This window comes from Lepisosteus platostomus, chromosome 12 (assembly GCF_059453375.1).
Source record: "Lepisosteus platostomus isolate fLepPlt1 chromosome 12, fLepPlt1.hap1, whole genome shotgun sequence".
NCBI classification, from domain to species: domain Eukaryota; kingdom Metazoa; phylum Chordata; class Actinopteri; order Semionotiformes; family Lepisosteidae; genus Lepisosteus; species Lepisosteus platostomus.
This window is the reverse complement of record NC_142622.1, coordinates 40,326,826-40,347,098: the sequence shown is the minus strand read 5'-3', so window position 1 is coordinate 40,347,098 and position 20,273 is coordinate 40,326,826. Positions and strand designations below refer to the sequence as shown.

Genomic DNA, 20,273 nt, shown 5'->3' with positions numbered 1-20,273 from the left:
CTATTTATTACTTGGTGAAACAATATTGGACTAGCTTGGTAAGATGTCAAATGAAATGTTTTCAGTTGTCCTATTCAATCTATTCTAAAAAATAAAAAGAATTATCATGCCTAACACAAAATGGCAGAGTACCTCCCTAATGCATACTGTATGGCCCTCAGGTAGTTACTGTATGTGTGTGTTAGTAGTCACTCCACTTTTTGCTTGATTGTATTTTCTGGATCGTAAAAGTAAATGTACCGGTGACCAAGGGCTGTTTCATGCCTTTGTTGCATTACCCCTCGTGAGGTCTTTCATACTTATATATTCATTGTTCCTTCACCATCATCCGTCATCACAGAATGCATGTAAAGAAAATGACATCTTATTTTAAGTTTATTTGTCATATTCATTGTCGCTGTTGTTATTAGTGTTTGAATACACAATTGAGTGGAGATCCACAATGTTTTTCATTGACATGTTTCTTGTTTGTCATCTGTTCTGCTAATTTTGTGTTTGGGCATGGACCCTGACTCCATTCTGGTTCAAATGGATTCTCACCTGTCCATCTAGACAAGCTGGGGGCAGAGCTTAGGATGTTTAACCTGGAATTTATGCTGAAGCAGTAATTCTTTGTTTATAATCATGTCTATGTGCTGTGCAAAACCTTGGTTTGTCTTAACCCTATTTTTCTTAAAAAGGTGAGTAATACAATTAGTCTGTCATTGATTTGGTCTTCTTTTGTTAAGATTTTTCTTTTACTTACCACTTAGCAAATTTGTCACTTTATTTTGTTGTTCTGTTTATTTTATTGGGTTCTGTAACCAACCCTTGACTTATCTACTAATGCCTAACTACCTAATAGCGCATGAAAGCATAACCTGTCATCTTTAACCATGAGAATCACGTGACCAGGCACCCTCTATACACAATAAGAGTTCACCTGCTTACTCAGTCCTAGAGGAGTCAAGTATGAAATAATGCGAAAGTCCTACCACAGCATTTTTATGAAAGCCATTGGTCTCTGGAGTCAGTGGCTCTGCACAGATAAGCAAGTTGGTACTTTAATTTTGTGTAGCACACAGCAGTGTTTTACAAATGCTGTACGGAGTGTTCAAGCTTGTGTTCAATGAATTGATAACACTAAAATTTTTCATTTTGGGTATGTACTGTACTGTACATGGTTTACTATTTTCAAGTGTCGGATTAAAATATCCTGTGCACAAGCATCACCTTAACTAGTGGAAAAGGTGAAGAGCTTAAAGCAACTTAAAAAAGGTTCAGTTTAATGAGAACATTTCCAGAATCCTGTCATGTACAGAGCTACATGAAGCTACAAGTGGAAATAAAGAGTAGCACAAATGGTACAGCTCATTGCAAAATAACGTATGCAACTTCTGAAAAAGGTGTTAACACACAGCAGGAGTTCTCTGTTCTTTAATTTTAATTTTTTAAGAGGAAAAAAAAGAGCTCTCGACATAGGCAGCGCCCACCAGTAAGTGAAATGCTGTTTTAATTCTGACACTAGCAACATTGTTTGCCTGAAGCTATTTCTCATTTTGAGAAAATAAAAATTGATGAATCTGTGGAAAGTGCTTATTTATGTTGCCATGTAGCTCACATAAGCACGTCACTTAGGTAAATTATTAATCCAAATGTTGAAACATTTTGATATGAGTCAATATTTAAGCAGGCCTAAATGAGAAAAAGTCCGATTTTTCATTTAAAAGCACAAATGCTCAAAAATGTTTGCCCTTTGCATCAACAGAAATATAATCCGTACTGTGACTTTTTTAATAAACATTTTCTCTTTCTTTAAAAGTACTACTCTGTTGTTTTTTTTGCTAATAGTACCAACATCGTTGTTTTACTTCATTTTCAAGAGTCATGTACTGTAACAAAACCAGTAGAACCATTAAAGTATACAGATTCATCCTTTTACAAAGCGGAAAAGATTGTTTTTGTAATCCTGATCTTATGAGCAGTTGAGTTTTAACTGTTTTATCCTTTATGCTTAACTTTTTTCTTCTCTAATGTCAACCGTAAGAGACTAGACAGAATAATATTAATGATACCCTTCAGGCCTCATTACCCAGGGATCACAACACCCTGACAAATTAGCAGCCATGCTATTTCTGAACCTCTCCAATATTACTTAAGTTTCCAGAAGGGAAAATACTCTAACATACGATAAGAGTGTATTAAAAAGGAAAACAGCACTATTTTTGACTGGCATTCCTTTGGAGTACGGTGACAACTATTGAGTCACATTGCAGTAAACAGGCTCACAGGCAGTCAGCAAGAGCAGATGCTGACAGAGATTTGGTTATGTGCTCCTGAAGATGTCTGCAATATACAGTAGGTTTATTGAATCACAAAGAAGGATTTACGCACCTGATCTCAGTCCCTCTTTAGAGAAACGTACTATATCTGGACACGTTAGCAAACGTTTGGAAAGACGTGAGTGTTGTAGTCATTTTTCAGTTTCACCAAATATATAAGCAGAGACATCTAAATCATCAGCATGCTGCTGTTCACTCTCAATATTGTAATTCACTAAACTGAACCATCACTTCCTCAATGTGCTCCCACTACAACAGTTTAAGTCAAACAACCTACCTACAGGTAGGTTTATTCCTTGTCTTAAAAGAATGAAAGTAAGTAAGGTATAAGGTGACTGATACATATGACACAAATAGAGACTTGGAGGATGTCTACTGTATTGAGGGCTGAAACTGGTTATAGGTCTGTACACAAACATATACAGTATGTGAGTATAGAATAAACTGCCTGGCAGATTGAGGCAGATTCCCTGCACTCCTGCAAGACCTGGCAAGATGAAATTCTTGGATCAATAAGCTACTCGCAAGCAAATGAGAAAAATGGGCCGAATGGCCTTGTCTCGTTTGTAATCTTTCTTATGTTCGTAAATTAGGTGTCACTTACATGAGAAAGGATAGCTTAACTCTCCATGATCTTTCATCCACCTCGTTGCCCCTAAATAACAGCGACCAAACAAGCAACCAGCCCCAATGCAAGCGACGTGGTGACTTGGTGCTGAGTTTGTAAAAGCATAATTACTGTAGCTTTCTAATTTCTCAACGTTTTCAAGAAAAGGTTTGTGCTTTGTAAAAGTATGTTTTTGAATGGAAACAACCGTAAAACGGAATGATATGATCTAGAAATATTTTTTCTTAATTTATTTTTTATTTATTATTGATTGTGATAGGCAATCATTTGCTGATAAACTATTTCTTTTGATAGTTTGCAATGTATTGTGTGATTGTGGTTTTGCAGTGCACAAAATTTGTCGCACAAGTCATCAACCCATTCCTAAAAGCAATCCTGTATACTTTAATATAGCAAATGACTTAACCTTTGGAAAACAGCTATGTTTAATGCTTAAAGTGAACAAATATTGAATAATGTGAAGTCTGGTTGAGATGAAACCTTCAAGTTGTGGGGGCCCTTTTATTGATGAATCCCATATCAAGTAACAGTGCAACTAAGTGAAAGCATAAACCTCTGTTTAGTCCATTTTGACAGGGTTCAGTCATGAATGAGAACTGCACCCTGTCCCGAGGTGTGCAAGGCGATGTACTGTAAAACCTTCCCAAGGGTCCCAATATGAAAATGTTCTAGGTAGGGAGAGTTTCACTTCAGTGTTGCTCTGCCTTTGTGCACTTGTGGAAACTGCTGCATATTATCTCGCTCTTTTTCACTGAAAATTGTGTGGAATCCTTATTGCAATCATGTCAGGGAAACACCTAAGCGAATCATTTTTTTGCTGCGTACAGTATTGTGTGTTTTAATTACTGAAACAGGACAGTTCAGGATAATGGGATATACAGGGTTTTTTAAAATTTTGTTTAAACTAATTCTCATTTATTGGCTGTGTGTATATTTTTAAGTACGGTATATTCTATATGTGGTGTTTAATTAGAACATTTTCTTCTTTCGTTTTGATTTCATTTCCCCCTTTATAAACTTGGGAATGTTTCTGTCTCTTACTGTCCACTCCCCCCAATGACCTGCTAACCATTAAAGGACAGTAAACCTCGGTGCGTCAGCAGATCTGCTCTCCTGTTTCTCCTTCCTCACTTGCAGATACAGCAAATAAGGGAGGATCGCAGCAATATCATGACTGGTAACTACTGTATGTGTTCACGCAATGGCTAAGAAAGGGTAGCGTCTGACTTACCAAACCCTTAATGTGTCACAAGGAGTGGGTGTACTGTATATTTAAAAGTTTTTTAGACTTTTGCAGTATTTGCACTGACGAATCTTTGAAACTGGGGAATTGCACAATGCCGTGAAGGATGCCTGAGATTAAAAGATAATTAGCTATGTTAATTCACCACTCTATTCTGCCTCCTGTTTTACCAGATTGATTTATTCTCCTTTAAACAACATGCTTCTCATGTCAGAGTACCAGCAATGACCCTAATTAAACAAACTGGCTCAAAACGAGTCCTACGGTACGTGTGTGAGTCAAATTGCATGTCAAAACTTGAGTCCTTCAGCCTGAAACTGAGTGGCTTGCAGCAGTGAGGTGATACTGTGAAATGAAGTAAAAAAAAATATGATTGGATCTACGTGTACTTAGATCAGGTGCTAAAAAAGTTAGTTTTCCTGTTCAGACAGCTGTACCATAAAAGCTACAGCTGTGCCCTTCTATAATCAGATGAAATCTTATAAACGTTTACATTTTAAATTCACATGTTTTACATAATAAGAATGCGTCAGGGATTTTAACAGTACACATTAGGAGAATGGAACAAAAATATTGAATTCTGTAGGAACATATTCTACTGAAATGTCAGGAAACAGAAGATGCAGTGTAGGATCTTGACCATACCAACCTCCAAACTGAGCATCTACAGTAGGCAAGGAGGAAGCTGGTGAGGAATGCCCCTGTGAGACGAACGATAATTCTGAAAGAGCTACAGAAATCTAGAGAGATTGGAGAAGATATCAATGAGTCAACGATATCCCAGTTACACCACAAAGCTGGCCTCTATAGCAGAATGCCCATCTTTTCTCAAATCCAATGTGTAGTTTGGAAGAAAGCATTTACGTGATTCTGGAAGCATGACAGAAAGCCAGAATTGAACCTTTTGGAGTAATTGCAAAGTCTTACAACAAGCATTGTGTGCTGCATGCAAAACAACACAGTGCATTTCTCAGTCAACACCATCCCTACAGTCAGGCATGAAGGAGGCAGCAACATGCTATGGGAAACATCCCCTGTAAATATTGTTATAATTGAAGAAAAATAGCTGGAGCACAGTACAGGAAATTACTTGAATGAGAAGCAGAAATGACACATTTGAATTTGTAGTCAATAACTTGACTAATAACTAATAAAAATAACTTTAGTGCACTGTATTGTGCTTATATTTCATTTGGCATTAAATGAACCACAAGAAATAAATTGTAGCAATATATAGTGTTAATTCTTATTGGTTATCTACCAGGTCTTCTCAATATACTGAATATATGTTCTTAATTTCATGCAATATATAAATAAAAAATATGCTGACAAGGACAAGGTGTCATTAGCAGATAACTTGTGTGTGAGCATTAAGAACTACATAGAGCTGTTTTTATTTTCTGGTATAGTAGATTACTTTGCTTTCCGATATCTGGAATCTGAAGAAGATATTCTGATGAAGCAGAAGGAAGATATTTTCTCTAACATGAGTATGATTCAGTGCTGAAGTTAAATTATCACTGTGCTATTTTAAGTCAAAGTGTAAATGCAATAATCAATTTAACAGAAGGGCTGATGGGCTGCAAAAGCACATCTCAAAATAAATGAGGGTTGTTAATTTTCCATAGTTTTCCCATGGATGTCTTGGAACATACAATATTTTCTTTACTTTTCTTGCTTTTTTCTGTTGTAATAACGATCACAATACAGAAATCAGACATTATAAAACGTATGCAAACCATAGGTTTGTTCTGGAATGAAATAATTCCTTTGATAGCTATTAAGTAAATTATATACAGTTACTACAGTATAATGACGTAATTCCTTGCCAACCAGTTACTTTCCTGAAAACGCTTGCAAACATAAGACCTTATGGGACAAATATGGTCAGAGGAACCAAAGCCACTATTCAAACTATTAAATTTCCCTCAAACATTTTTTTACCTCTAATGTAAAAAAACAATAACATCAGAGTAAATAAAAATTAACAATATATTGTGCAATGAATATTGTGCAGTTTTTAAATGAGTTAAATGAGTTTCTGACATAATTCTTGATTTTATTAGTGTGACCATTACCTGACCATGTTGATCAGGTTATGTGGCATGTACGAGACCTTTGTGTCTGTTCCACGTTTTACACTCAATAGGATAGCTTCCTCACTTTTCTTTATTGTGTGAATTGTAGATTCATTGACACCAAGCAACTGACCAACAGCATTTCACTTAGTCCTTCAAAGCACTTTCATTTTTTCTTTTAAGCTCGTCACGGATCTAGATCACTTAGCAGCACTGAACTCTTCACCCCTTCTTATTCGCTTGAGAGCAATTTTAATAGAAATTGTGGACACATCTGCTTGCAAAGGAAGCAGACTGAGAAAGAACAAGATCAGACCTCATGGTTGCTCTTTGTCATCTCTTATCATGAAAAGAACTCTCTCACCAATACGCATCACAGCTGAAGGATGCTTCTCCACCTAACAGAAACTCAAAATGTAGGGGTTGCTCAAGGTAAAACAGTTTACAGAAATATCTGCACGGATACTCAAAACTACATAAGGTAAACTCACGTATAGCAAGGGATTACTGTAGATGTGTCACTGCTTGCAGCATACAGTACCAGTCACAATTATCTGATAACATTGTGTACCTCCTACCTAATCCTATGATGTCTACACTATAGACATTGACCATGTTGTCAGTATGTGTTGAAGCCACTCAGTAAATCTGACTTAAAATGTTCTCTTTTAATTCATTTTTTACCAGAGTGAGTCATTTGTTTCTGTCAGTGACTAATACAGACCTTCTGTTTGTTATCGGTAGAACCCATTTTAAATGACCAAAAGAGTAAAACTCTAGCAAATGATCTCTAACCCCTGTCCATAGAGTGAGACTGAAGAGACATTTGTCTATGAAACCACTATTTTTCCCAGTTCATAAACAAACGTAGGGTAAAGTAAACTTTACAATGAACAGTTCGTTTATAATCTAGTTAGCCCTCTTAACCCACAGTACAAAAAAAAAACCCCACCTACGTTTATGTAATTTAGTAGGGTCAAGAACAATCTGGGGGATGACCTAGGTTATCCGTCATCATCTTAACTGTCCAGTGATAGCATGCAATTGTATAAAAATCCAGGAACCGAGACTTCTCCAGAGGAGAGGTTGAAGAATCTGCTGCCTGAAAATGGAACCCTGCCAGTATGAGTGAGAGGGCTAGAGAGAGAGGGACCGCTGGCTCTGAAGAGAGTTTGAGCAATAGGGAGAGGTAAAGGATATTTCTCGTTTGGCTGGGTATTGTGGAAGCCAGTAAAAAACAACTTTGCAGTGGTAGAGTGAAGAACTAGAAGAGGTTTGTGTAGAGAGCTACTCTTTTGTTGTTTTTTTTAGTCGGTTATCTTCTTTTGTGCCGTAAATAAAAACACTCTTGCGCCTTATTGCTGCGTTTGTGTACTGTATGTATGTGTCCAAGGATCCCTTCTCCTTCACAGAGCTTTGTCACTCTACAAATTCATAGTAGTGAAGCCTGGACATGAAGAAGGAGCTGCAGAAGCAAGATCGGTGTCTCTCTGAACATTTTTGTGACTGATGCTAGTCTGTCCCTGCTTTTCAGACTAAAATTGTATTTTTCCCTATTTTGTTGTTCAGTTTCTTCCTTCAGTTGGAGAATTTCTTTCTCCAATGTTCCTTTCATTGGCTGTCCTCTAGCTGGGACTTTACAGAGAGAGTCTTCTTGTGCAGATATCTCTTCTCAGTAACGAATCTGATTGAGCTGGAACTGAAGAATCTCCACCTGTGACCTCCTGGCTGCATTGGACACTTTGGACTGGAGCTCGGTAATGGTAGTCGTCTCTTGTCTGCCCTTTTCCAGCTCTGTCCAAAGGCTATCTTTGTGGCTCTGAGACCTTATCAAGTCTACACTAACTTCTCTTTAAATTGTCACTCTCTATTCTCCACTCCAGTTCATTACTACATAATCTGCTTTCCTTAAATTCATTGTTTTACTATATACTATACCACATACTATAATAATGCTCTATAAACCCCTTTGTATGCTGCAAATCCATTCTGTTTACAATGTATGGTCACTCGTTTAAAGATGTCTTGGTAATGGCCCTAAATACATTGACCACCCTGTTTAAAGAAAGCAAATCTCAGGGGTCATACTATCGCCTGGACTCCTAAACTGAAATGTCATCAGTTTTTGAGCTGAAACGTTCTTGTCAACAACATCCAGATTGTGTAATCGGTGTACAAAATGCCCAACAGTGCTGTTTATGGGACAAGGATCAGATAAGATACCAGGAATCAGGGAATATGAGCAAACTTGTATTTGTTGACATGAGAACAGCAGGGCACATTTCAAAGGCATTTGTGCAACAGGCATCAGGAAATGAGTAGGTAGCACATTACGAGAAGGCAGATGGCTTTGTTGTCATGTGTTTTTGTTTCGTTTTTGAGATTGCATGTGCTTTCTTATTCACGCCGTTCTTCATAACTTATTTTTTTATTTTTGGCTCTTTAGTTTCCTTTTCACAAACCACTGTGGTACCTTGTAGTGTTATTTCCTGCTGCAGCCCCAAAATGTTCAAACACTGCCAAAACGCACTCAAATGCAGGTTAAGCTGATGAAAGTAAATGTTTTTATCATCAGTGTTCTCATACTTTGGAGTTATCTTGGTTATCTTCATGTTCACATGAGATGTACGTTTTTTATTAACATCCAAATATTCTAAACCAAACTAATCTGCACATAATTGATGCTGATGTCATGACCCTGAAATATCTATAAGTTAATGATACGTCACATGTTTAACTCTGCAGAATCTTTGCCTGTGAGATCGAGCAAGATCATTTTTTAGGCAAAGCACAGATATTAACCCCTTAATTGTCACTCAAGGAAATTGTAGACAAGCAAGAGAGATACTTTATGAATTCCAGTTGTCAGCACTTTGTGGGAAATAAAAAGAGATCTGTTCAGAATAACGTGATCCTATAACAAATGTATTTATGTTTTAAGCCTTAAGTCTTTAGTAAAATTCAGATTTACATTTTTTAAGTGTGGGGTTATTCTGTATATTTGGAATTATTTACTACTTTAGCATTTCTTAAATGTATTTTTTATTTCAAATAAAATTGGTGTCATGTTATTTTCCAGTTCTTCCATTAAGATTCAGTGTATCAGTTTTAGTACAGGTTTCAGGAATTGAAAAGTATGTACTGTATGTACCAGCTTCTGGAATTGATATAACATGCTTAACCTAGCAAATGTACCTTGGGGGAAAATGATAAAATAGATTTGCCTGTGATGACAGTAGTATGACTTTTTCTGAGATATAATTTGTTTTTTTAACGTCTCAAATTTCAGGAGTTACTTTTCATAACAGCTGAAATGTGCATGTAAGGAGATTTGGGATGGGGGGAAGATTCACATGAAAATAGGGATTTCTCATAACATCTGTGTGTAATTTTTCCAGTTGACCTGACACCGAACAAGTGTATATTATTGTACACACATTTATCTAAGATACATAGGATAACAAACACATACTGTAAAATAGCATGGTATGTCATCCTACTTTGCAGCATACACATATATGCAGAAAAGATAAATAAAATCACAAATCTAACGAATGAAAGTTATATTTGCTGTAAGTCTGCTTTGTGAGGAGTCCACTATGCAGTAATTCAATTATTCAATCGTACACTGTGTCCAGGGGTGCAATCTTATTTTGATGGTTATTTTTGGGTTTTGGCAGCCATCCTAAAAGATAGTTGCTGATAAGCAGCTATATAACCAAAGCTAAAAAGTCCACACACAGAACTACATCTAATAAATATGGGAGAAACAATGACAGTATCCTCCCACTTCTGTTCAGTGTTCATTGTGTTTGTTCACAAAACTTGTAGCCGTGCAGTTTTCTGTTCCCCTTGTTAAAGCCATCTTGATCCATCTCATATTCTCCAGCTTTCTTTTCCGCATCTGCTGCATGAAACTTGAAAACCTATAACTGGCTGCAGAATGACATAACCGACATCCAACTAAAGCAAATATGGAACAGGGCTCTTTATGAATTAAAATGACTGCTGAGCACAGATGACTCCCTTCTAGTTGTTAGATATTTATACTTTTCATGTACCAATTTTTTTTCCAAACTTTACTCCTGCCTTTTCCCAACTAATTGGAATGGAATTCATGATTTCAAATGTCAGGAGCCCGAGAAAAAAAGAAGTCATTGTGAGCTGTCTTGCAAGAAAATGTGCTGCGGAACATGACATTATAAATACTTGGCTGTGGGCTTTTGTCTTATGAATTGTCTTAAATGAACTCGTAGCTGGCTACATGAACCACTTCATTCACTTTGTCAACATTCTATGTAGCCCATTTGAAAGTCACAGGCATTTTATCTGCTAGCTAGGAAAGAGCATTGTTCCTTTCTTCAAACATTCTACATTAAATCGTACATTTAGTTTTTCCTGTAAGTTTCAAATGGTGGAATGAACACTATTTTATGTGACATACAGTTCATGGATTCTTCGGCTTTTTAAGGAGCATAAGCATTTTGGAAAACTCTTTGTAGCAGAGATGTCAAGATGTGTTTGTTCAATAAATATGCAGGAGGAAATAAATGTAGGGAATGTAGAGAAACTTTATCTTTCCTTAGGTATCCATGCTTTAAGTATAGAAGTAGTAACTGTATTTCGGTTATAAAGGCCTTATAACATCCTAAAGTAATTGATATCTTTACAGATATCTCTTTTAATGAAGGGAACGTTTTGAGCAGGATATGTTTAGACAGCTACTATTTATCTTCAGCATTGTTTTATCTCATTGTCCAGTGTCTTCACTAGAACAGAAAGGATTCGGGTGAAAAAAAAAAGATGTTTAACTAGGCTACACTTTTTGAGACTGACACATTTCCATATTGTGAAATCTTTCACTGCTGGAATGAAGAAAGGGTACAAATGAAAAAGGCTTTCAAAAGTGAAGGGAATAGTGATGTAATGACACACATGATATTGTTTTATTAATTTCTTTAATGTATTTGCTCTGTATTAATCTAAATGCATCTCTTCACAGTTATCTTGTGATTGGGATAACTCAAAACATACAGGTTTGCGTGTATAGTATATATAACTGTAGTGGGGGGTCTCTGGGCTTGGTCGCTAGGAATTATGGTTTTGCCCTAATCTGGGTTTTGTCAAAACCTAACAGGGTTCCTTAAGCATGAATTGGAGTCTGAAGCTGCTTCGTCCACCTGAGATCTCAAGCTCTTTATGCTGAGAGCAAATCCTTGTTCTTCCCCCTTCATACATCTCGGCATTAACCTGTTCTCTTTCTATTGGAAAATTCCTTCACAATATTATATTTTGCAGTTTCAACAACAAGCATTGAACATTACTCACTAGAGCTGAGCTTCTATTCTTTTTCACCAGTCGATTGAATTCAGTTCAGTTGCATGAACCGTTTGAAAGGGTTCAGCCATTTGATTCACTAGGTGACTTGAACGAAACAGTCCTACTGAACTGAGTGTGTCAATGAATGACTCAACACTACCCGGACGAGTCTGAGTCAGTGATCAAAACAGCACTATGGACTACTAGATTCTTACAAATAATTATTCAAACAAGGTTTATTCATTTTTGTAGCTACAGTATATGCTAAATAAGAAGACATAGTGTAGACATTGTTGCAGCTTTAAAACCAATATAATTACATACTGTTCTGTATGTGTATCCAGTGTTTAGTGTGAATTTTATTACTCTGATGTAATTTTTGGAATGGCGAATACACAATACAGCCATCTGAAAAACCTATTTATGCACAAATAATTATCAATTGCTAATAAAATTAAGTGCCATCAAGCAAAGTTCTAGTATATTTCTTATCCCGCAGGCTTATTGCTAAGAGGACGTCTTGAGCTGAGCAGATACTGAAAAAATTCACACAGCTAGTTATCCTTTTGAATGTGGTTTCCTGTTTCCTGTTTAGACATATTAAAAGGCCTTCTTCTGAACTAATGCAAACCTTCAGCAAATGTTGTGTCACACTTGTATACTATAGGACGGTTGTTTACATTTTTGTGGTGGTGCTAATATAAATAGAATCTTTTAATTTTCAAGGCTATCACAGAAGTACTGTGTTGCCTTTGCAGATATGAATTGTGACACCTTGACCTTAGAATTATGAAGGAAAAATAATGTCTTGCCTCTCATTATTATCCTCATTTCCTGTTGAAAAGTGAAAAACTGTAATATTTTTTTTCACACTCGCCCACTAAATCTCTTTTTAGTATTCTGCTTAGTTAATGAGGACAAATTACACTGAAGACTGACACCAAACTTTTGCAAAAGCATTTACAGTAACACTGGACTGTGGTATGTACTTAAAATATGCACTCATTGTGATGTGATCCAGTATTACTGGGAAGCCCTTGACAATTTCTGTCGAAATAATTCTGACAAGACTTTTTAAGGCCCTGTAGGTTTTGAAAAAATTAAGTGGCAAACCATTGGAATGGCAAAATATGACAACGTAATTGACAGTGTGAATAAACAGAGACAGATTATTACAAGATTATTACAAGAGCTTGGATAGGAAAGAGAATGTGAAATTAATGAATGGAAAGAGTTGCCAAACTTAACCAATTTCTAGCATTACACTCGTAAAGCATGTTAAGTTTTAAAAATTTTAATGAGTTCATATAAATGTAAACATAATGGATCTCATCAGGGACGATACAAGGATGGTCAGTGAGAGGTTTGGTTCAATGTTTTCAGCACCTTGGGGAAAAGGTTTAAGATGCAGGGAACTAAGAAGAGTCCAGAGTCTGCAGATGCTGAAACTGAAACATTAACTGCTTATCTTAAGTCGCAAATGCTGAGCTTCACAAAATGTTCTACTTTTCTGTTTTTGTTTACACGTCATTTTGGTCTTTAGACACGTCTCAGGAAGAATTTGTGGGCTTCAAGAAAAGTCCCGCTCTGACAAAAAAAAGGCCATGAGGAACCATACAGTATGGGGACATTTTCAGAATCAACAGTGAAGTTGAAAAGTTCACTGTTGATTCTGAAAATGTCCCCATACAGTATGTTACCTCGCGGTCTTTTTTTGTCAGAGTGGGACTTTTCTTGTTGAGGAGCCAGAAGACAGAAATGAAAAATCAAAGGAAGTGATTAAAAACAGGTTAAAACTAAGACCAGGATGCGATTTTTTACACAGAGTGTTGTGGGAGTCTGGAACAAGTTCCCCAGTCATGTTTTCAAAGCTTGCACCTGGTTCTTTTCAAGTCAGAGCTGGAAAAGATCCCTGGATCACTAGGCTACTAGCAAGCAAATGAGCTAGATAAGCCAAACGCATTCCTCTCATTTATAATCTTTCTTATGTTCTTATCTGAAAAACAGCTCTTTCACTATATAAAATTGTACAGAATGAGGCATTGGCAAATTTTTCCATCAAATGAGAAAATGGAAATATGAATCGCCTCGGTGTGTCATTTCAAACTTTATCTTTTCACTTTTTCTTTGTTCTGCCAGGGGAAATGATAGTCTCTTGGCATTTAGGGATGTTGTAATTAGTTTCAGGTGATATTACAAAAGGTGGCCAGATGCCAGGCAATACCCTATCTCACGTCCACGTTCCATGATATTGAAATGCAATAAAAAGAAATCTCGGTTGTGTGTTCTTTTCAGTTTGATGCATTTATTGTTATTTTATTTAACTTGTATGGCAATGTCTAAATACACAATACTCTAGTAATAGTAATAGCTACAGTATGTTACTACTAACTCTTTTTTTCTTAATATCTTCATTAAACATGTAGACCGTACTTTTCTAGATTCAATCTTTAGATCTGAGTCTTTAACTTACATTTTTGAAGTATGATCATACTTTCCTAGATTTGATCTTTAGATCTGCGTCTTTAACTTGCATTTTTAAAGTATGATTCTTTTTATGTTCACTCCGTATTCAAATCCTGATATTTGGCTCATGTTTTAGAGGTTGCATAATATGCTGATGAAATCACAGTGGCTCTGTCTTGTCTGTTTTTATAATTATACCCTGTTTTTTTGTTTTCTAAAGATTAGGTCAATAAGTTTGTCTTTGCTCATTGGTGCTTTTACAAACTGGGTTAAGAAGTACTCATTTACAATTCCAGCCATATCAGTTTCAGGTCCTGTTTTCTCAGTCACAATATCGTGGTTTATATGTGGAAATTTGAACTCTCCCATTAATATAACATCACCTTTGCTACATATCTTCCTAATATCATCTTCTAGTAAGCTACTTTTATCTAGTTCTGGTGGGTAGCTGTGTCAGCATGCGTAGGCTGCAAAGGAACAAGTAATAGGTTTATTCCATGCTGAAAAGAGAAGTGACACACCTGAAGTAGGCTCCACGGCCAAAACGTTGTGTTTTCTTTCTTCTCTTTTCAGCATGGAATAAACCTATTACTTATTACTTGTATCTATGTGCACATATGGTGTCTGTAGTATAGAACTATTAAAAACTTAGAATATACAGTATAATCCACACAAATTCTAAAGTGCTTTTACCTTCTAGGTTCCAAGTTATTTTTTATACTGTATATAGGCTCTCACTGCCATCTTTTGTCCTGACTGTCTTTCCTTCCAAAACTATTGAAAAACAGTAAAAAGAAGGACATGTGTTCTTATTGTGCAACAGCTATAAAGAAAAACATCCTTTCAGATAGGAAGGAGAATATATTTCAGTTTTATCTTTCTTTTACCAATGCATTCAGAGTCAGAAAGGGTGCCTCACAAAGTGCAGGCACAAGTTCTTGAATAAATTGCCTTTCTGTGATGGTCAATGCCAGTTATCTACTTTTTTGCTTACCTAAAAGATAAAAGTTTTTTTTTGCACTAGTTTAAAATTAAACCTATTGTGTAAGAGTTGTTATCACATATGGTTGTACCTTTTCGATATTTTGTCTTTTAGTAGTCCACAGATACAACAGTGTGCAACATACTTTTTAAATTTGTATTCCTTCGTGTAGCATTCACTGTCTGTTTTCTCTAGACAAACACTAGTGAGTTTCCAGCCTTTTCAAAGAACAGTATATTCTGGCAAGTTCACTTTGAGATTGTCTTAAATAGGCTGTTTCTTAATCTGAATTGCCAAAGAAAAGTACCTCAAGCTCTATTTCTATATTCAGTACATACTCTGAACCCTACACATGATTCTTTTGTACTGCCTTTTCCCAGTTTACTAAAATTTTGCATTTATTTTCCTGTCCCTCACATTGCAGAGAACTTTATTATCATGATAAAGCTGTCCTTGCCTTGAAGCACAATTCATTTCTCACACAGTTTCTAGCAAATTTAAGATACTGAGTTTACTTTAAAGCAACACCTCTGGTGACAACATTGATATTATACAATTCCCTAACAAAACCTAAAAGAATAGTGGGCAAATCCATCTGCAGTGGCTATTCATCAACAATACATATCAGCATGGATTTCTCTAGATGTTCACAAATGTCCCTAGAGTAATGGGACCAAACAGCTGAAAGCAGATGACATAGATGTGCATTAGATGACAGTGGCAGTTCAGTATCTTCTTGCGGCTTGAATTGTGCTTCCTTTAGTGGTTTTATTTTTTATTTACAACTGCAGCCAATTGAACCTTGCTGTCTGAATTGACACATTAGCCCGGCCTGCTGCTGCTTTCAGCAATATATAAGAATCTTGTGCATCAACAGTTATACCTCTTGTGAGGGGAGTTACAACCTAGAACATTTCTCCCTTTTTATCCTTACAGTTTTATCCTAACCTAGATTCCATTCAACTTTTATTGAATTGTTATTTACATGTATAGGATCACCCTAGCGTCCAGATATAGCAAAAGTTTTTATCACCTTAGCAAATTAGAGCTGATGCACAATACACATGACTTGGCATACTTCACAAGCTGTTAGTTATCAGCAGTTTTGCAGCTGGATAGGAGACCAGGAGAGTCTACCTTCTAGATTTCTCAAACTTGAAACTAGGCAGTGAAAATGTTTTATGTTAAGCTAACACTACTGAAAGAAGCAAACAGTAATATTTTCACAGGAGGTTTACAGACATGGTCATTTCACCATATACTGTAGATGAAACTCTAGTGTTCAAAGTGAGCCATAATAGAATCAAATGAAGCAGTATGATTTTTTTTAAAGCTCATATGACCTGCTCTTTTCAGAATTAATTTATTTTTCTGTTTGTTTTACTGCCAAGCTCTGTTTCTGTATTTTCAGAATACCTTATAATTTGACGTATGTGGTGAAGCCTGGCTTGGATTGTTATGTTTTGATAGCTCACCCACTAGGCTGAGAGAACTACAGCCTGGACATGAAAAAGAAGCTTTCGAAAATCCCTCCCGCTTGGTGAAATGAGCCAAGGTTGCATAGTTAAAACTGGCTGGTAGTTAAGCCACTTGGCTGAGAGAATGACAAGATGGCCATGAAGAAAAAGCTATCAGAAATCCCCCGCTAGGTTGAAGGAGCCATGGAGCTGCTGCAAGGATGATGATAGGGGCAATGGAAGAGTTTGAAGGACCTAAAGGGATTATTTCTTCCCATTCTCGTTCAAATTCGGGTGATGTAGAATGTGAGTTGTGGAAACTGTCCACTCTTGAGAACTTTCTTTTTCTAACCTTCATAAAGGAGCCATGGCCAGCATTGTGTCTCAATTTAATAATTTTTCAGATACAGCAGGAAAGGCAAAAACCTAATTTGCCAGAATCAAAAACCCTACCTTGAAGAGAGCTGGTACCATATGTATCTATTTATTTATCCAGTCTCTTATCTCTTATTATAGGAAGAAAAAATAAACATAGAAATATAGCTTACAAATATAGACATCTCATGACATCTTCTCAAGCAATCTTTTTCTGTTTTGCCGTGTCCTACTTACAGTGTGATAATGATCAATGGTAATTTGCATGTGACAATATTCTGTGAACATAAAAAAGAAAAGGCACTAACATCAGATTTCTCTTCCAAGCAAACTTCAAAGAGTCAGTTGGGGTTTTTTTTTGTCCCAAATTACATAATTTTATCAATTTTTGTAATACAGGGCATTATAGATGACACACAACTCTCCTTTCTCAACAGGTTATTTTTGCCGTGTTTAGACTTCATGTCCTAAAGATGTGCACTCTTGTCTTCTCTTTACAGCCTCACTGGAGAGTTCACCTTAACGAGAACATTCCAGAAGAGCATGAGACTCTTGACTGCGTCTTTTCACACGCCACAAGGAAACCATCTTTCAAACAGGTGTCAACTGTATTACAGCAGAACAAAAAGGAACCAGAAAAAAGTCTTGAAAGATACTGTACTTAGACAAATCAATATTAATCAATTTTGTCTACTTCAACACTGTACTTCAAATCAAAGTAGCACTTTAAATATTTATCTCCTTTAAATACCCTCTAAGCACTATCCAGCAGGTATAAAATTTTTCATGCAGCACACAGTTAGACATTCTGGTTTACCAGTTTTACGGTGAAACTAAGGTCTAAGGCCTGCATTGTATCAGGTGTATTTGCCTTTCTTTTGATACTCTTTTTCCTGACCACAGATAACACAGCAAACAATTCTTTGCACTTGTATGTTTTCTTTCCTTTGCAGTAGAATGTGCTGGCAGTCATTGGGTTTTCTTTGTTAAGTATAATGTTGAGTCTCCAGTATTTTTTAGAACTGATATGCGTTAGAAAAGTTCACTGTGACTCCAACCTTATGTCTTAAATGGACTGGTAATCTGTGTTGCTACAGGGAAAACACCTCAGACCATGTTATATCCATATCATTTAGATGAATGTTAGGTGTCGTGGGCCATGGAAATAGAGGCAATTGGCTTTATTTAAAATGTGATACGCTTGTTAGCTCATATTGCTGTTTGTTAATATTTTTAGATATTTAATGCAGTTTTAAAAAGGCAGTTAAAACTTATTCAAGAACTGGAAATTGAAGAGGCTGAAAACTGTTTATGGTACACTGTTTTTAAGACATTCTTTATTTATCACTTTCAGCTGAAAGCACATCAGTGTGCATTAATGCTTAGGTTTGTCAAATGATTATGAATTACCAGAATGAGAAAAGCAAGCATACTGTAAATTGCTGACTATAGTGATAAATATACACACCCATATGTAGCATTGTCTTTGGCACTTTAAAACGTCTTTTTGGATTTTCTGATGACCGGTTATATTAGTGCTTTGTCTAAAGAAATGTAAATCAACAATTATTGTAATATTTCATATTAAAATGTATGCATAATTTGGAATCACATTTAAAAAATGCCTTCAGCTCAACAACAAACTCGGCAACAGTTGCAGCAGGAAACATATTCTATAGTGCATGACATCAATATGAGATTAGGATTAAAAAAACATTTTTCTGAATTTTTAAACATAAACAAACACCTCTAAAAGATATTCACTGCTTAGAATGAGGAATATATGCAGCGGACGTCAGAACATAGAGAAGTCCATCAATCACAGATACAGAATCAAAGTAGTTTCCAAATTAATGTGCTCATGCAGAATAGACTGTAGGCGACAAGTGGTTTTAATCTTGCAGGATATAGGTTACATTTGTTTCCTGTTCTCAACTACCTTATCCAAAAACAATTATCTTTAAAAGAAGAGAAAGACTGTGTCGTTTTTCTGAGTTTCAGTGAATTTTATTTTCAGTTAGCGCTTCTAATTTGGTCCTGTTTATGTTATTTGGCCAGACTTGACTAGAAAGGTGAAGGACTTTAGTAGAATAGTTCTTAATGTAGACACTTCCCAGCAAAGTGATAGGCATCTTAGACACTGACACATACAATCTAGAACTGATAACACAGGTCACCTAAGGGTTGTAAATGTGAATAATATATGTTAATATATTTTGAATAAGAGCAAGATTTGTTTCACAATTCCGTGTACGCTATGTCACTCTATAAATGTACCCAGCATACTATTTGGGTAGCCCTGCAATATCCAGTATTTCATATATGTCATTAATGGCAGGTACTGTATATGGAATGCACTTAAGTACTTTTTACATATTACGCATAAAAAAGAACAAATAAAAACATGACACAAGAACCATTGTGTCCTTTAAATCAACTTGAAAATGTATATTTTTGGCCACGAAAAACATTGCAGCATGTTTTCTATTTCTTTATGGTGTTTTATATTATCCTGGCATGCATACAAATCCTTCTTAGGCTGCACAATTCTTACTGTTTGTCAAATTCTGTGACAGGTGCCTATGAATGAATTTTAATCCTACTGTTAATCTATGGGTACAAAACAAGAAAAACAGAAGTATCATGTGTGACATCAGGTGAACCTCACAATGTTGATCTCAGAAAATCACAAAATAAATGTTATCTATCCAGACAAGTGATGTCTTTGATATGGTTCTCTATTTTTGAAACGACAAACTTGTGTTGTTGATTAAAAGTGCATAAAATCAAAAAATGATTATATGCGACTTCTGTTGTGAAGTTAAAACCTGTTTTGCAAATTCGTTTTTTTAATGTGTATTTTACTTGCAAAACACCCCCAAACAGTTTATCTGGTTTCGCAAACATGATTACAACATTAAAGGTTATATTTAAAAAATGCTTCTCAAGATTGTGTTTTTAAGGAAACAATTTTAGGATCCTTTTTTATTATCAAAGAGCCTTTTCCATGGAAACTGATTTCTGCTTGAGTTTGAGTCTGCCTGGCCCTCGTACCTGGAGAAAAGATTAGAGACTGGTTTGTAGCACTTCATGAATGTTGTGCTTTCAGAACAGCCACTACAGAATTATTGAACTTCTAAAGCCACTACTGCTGCATCAAAGCTTTTGGGTCCTGGGTTTGAGTCAAGACTGGAGTGTCTTCTCTGTGGATTCTACAGGTTCTCCTCATGTTTGCTTGGGTTTTCTCTGGAGGCTCTGGTTAGATGGATATTTGTCTGTTGAAAAATGCAGTGCTAGACATTAACAAAGAGCATGTTCCAGCTGGTTCAGGTTTGACCAGCTGAGGAGTAAAAACAAATTTCTCCCTCTGGGAAAGTCAAATGCAGGTTCTGTCCATGTATGCT

The 20,273-nt window shown here is 36.1% G+C and overlaps 1 protein-coding gene across 1 annotated transcript in view; it reads left to right on the top strand.

Moving 5' to 3' along the window:
- Nucleotides 1–19,585, top strand: part of samd12 (sterile alpha motif domain containing 12) — a 119,861-nt gene extending 100,276 nt beyond the window's left edge. Inside the window, exon 5 of the mRNA XM_088601905.1 lies at nucleotides 17,370–19,585. Within this exon, the coding sequence (XP_088458031.1) occupies nucleotides 17,370–17,392 (23 nt within the window). The 3' untranslated portion in view covers nucleotides 17,393–19,585. The remainder of the gene's footprint in view (nucleotides 1–17,369) is intronic.
- The last annotated feature ends 688 nt before the right edge of the window (nucleotides 19,586–20,273 follow it).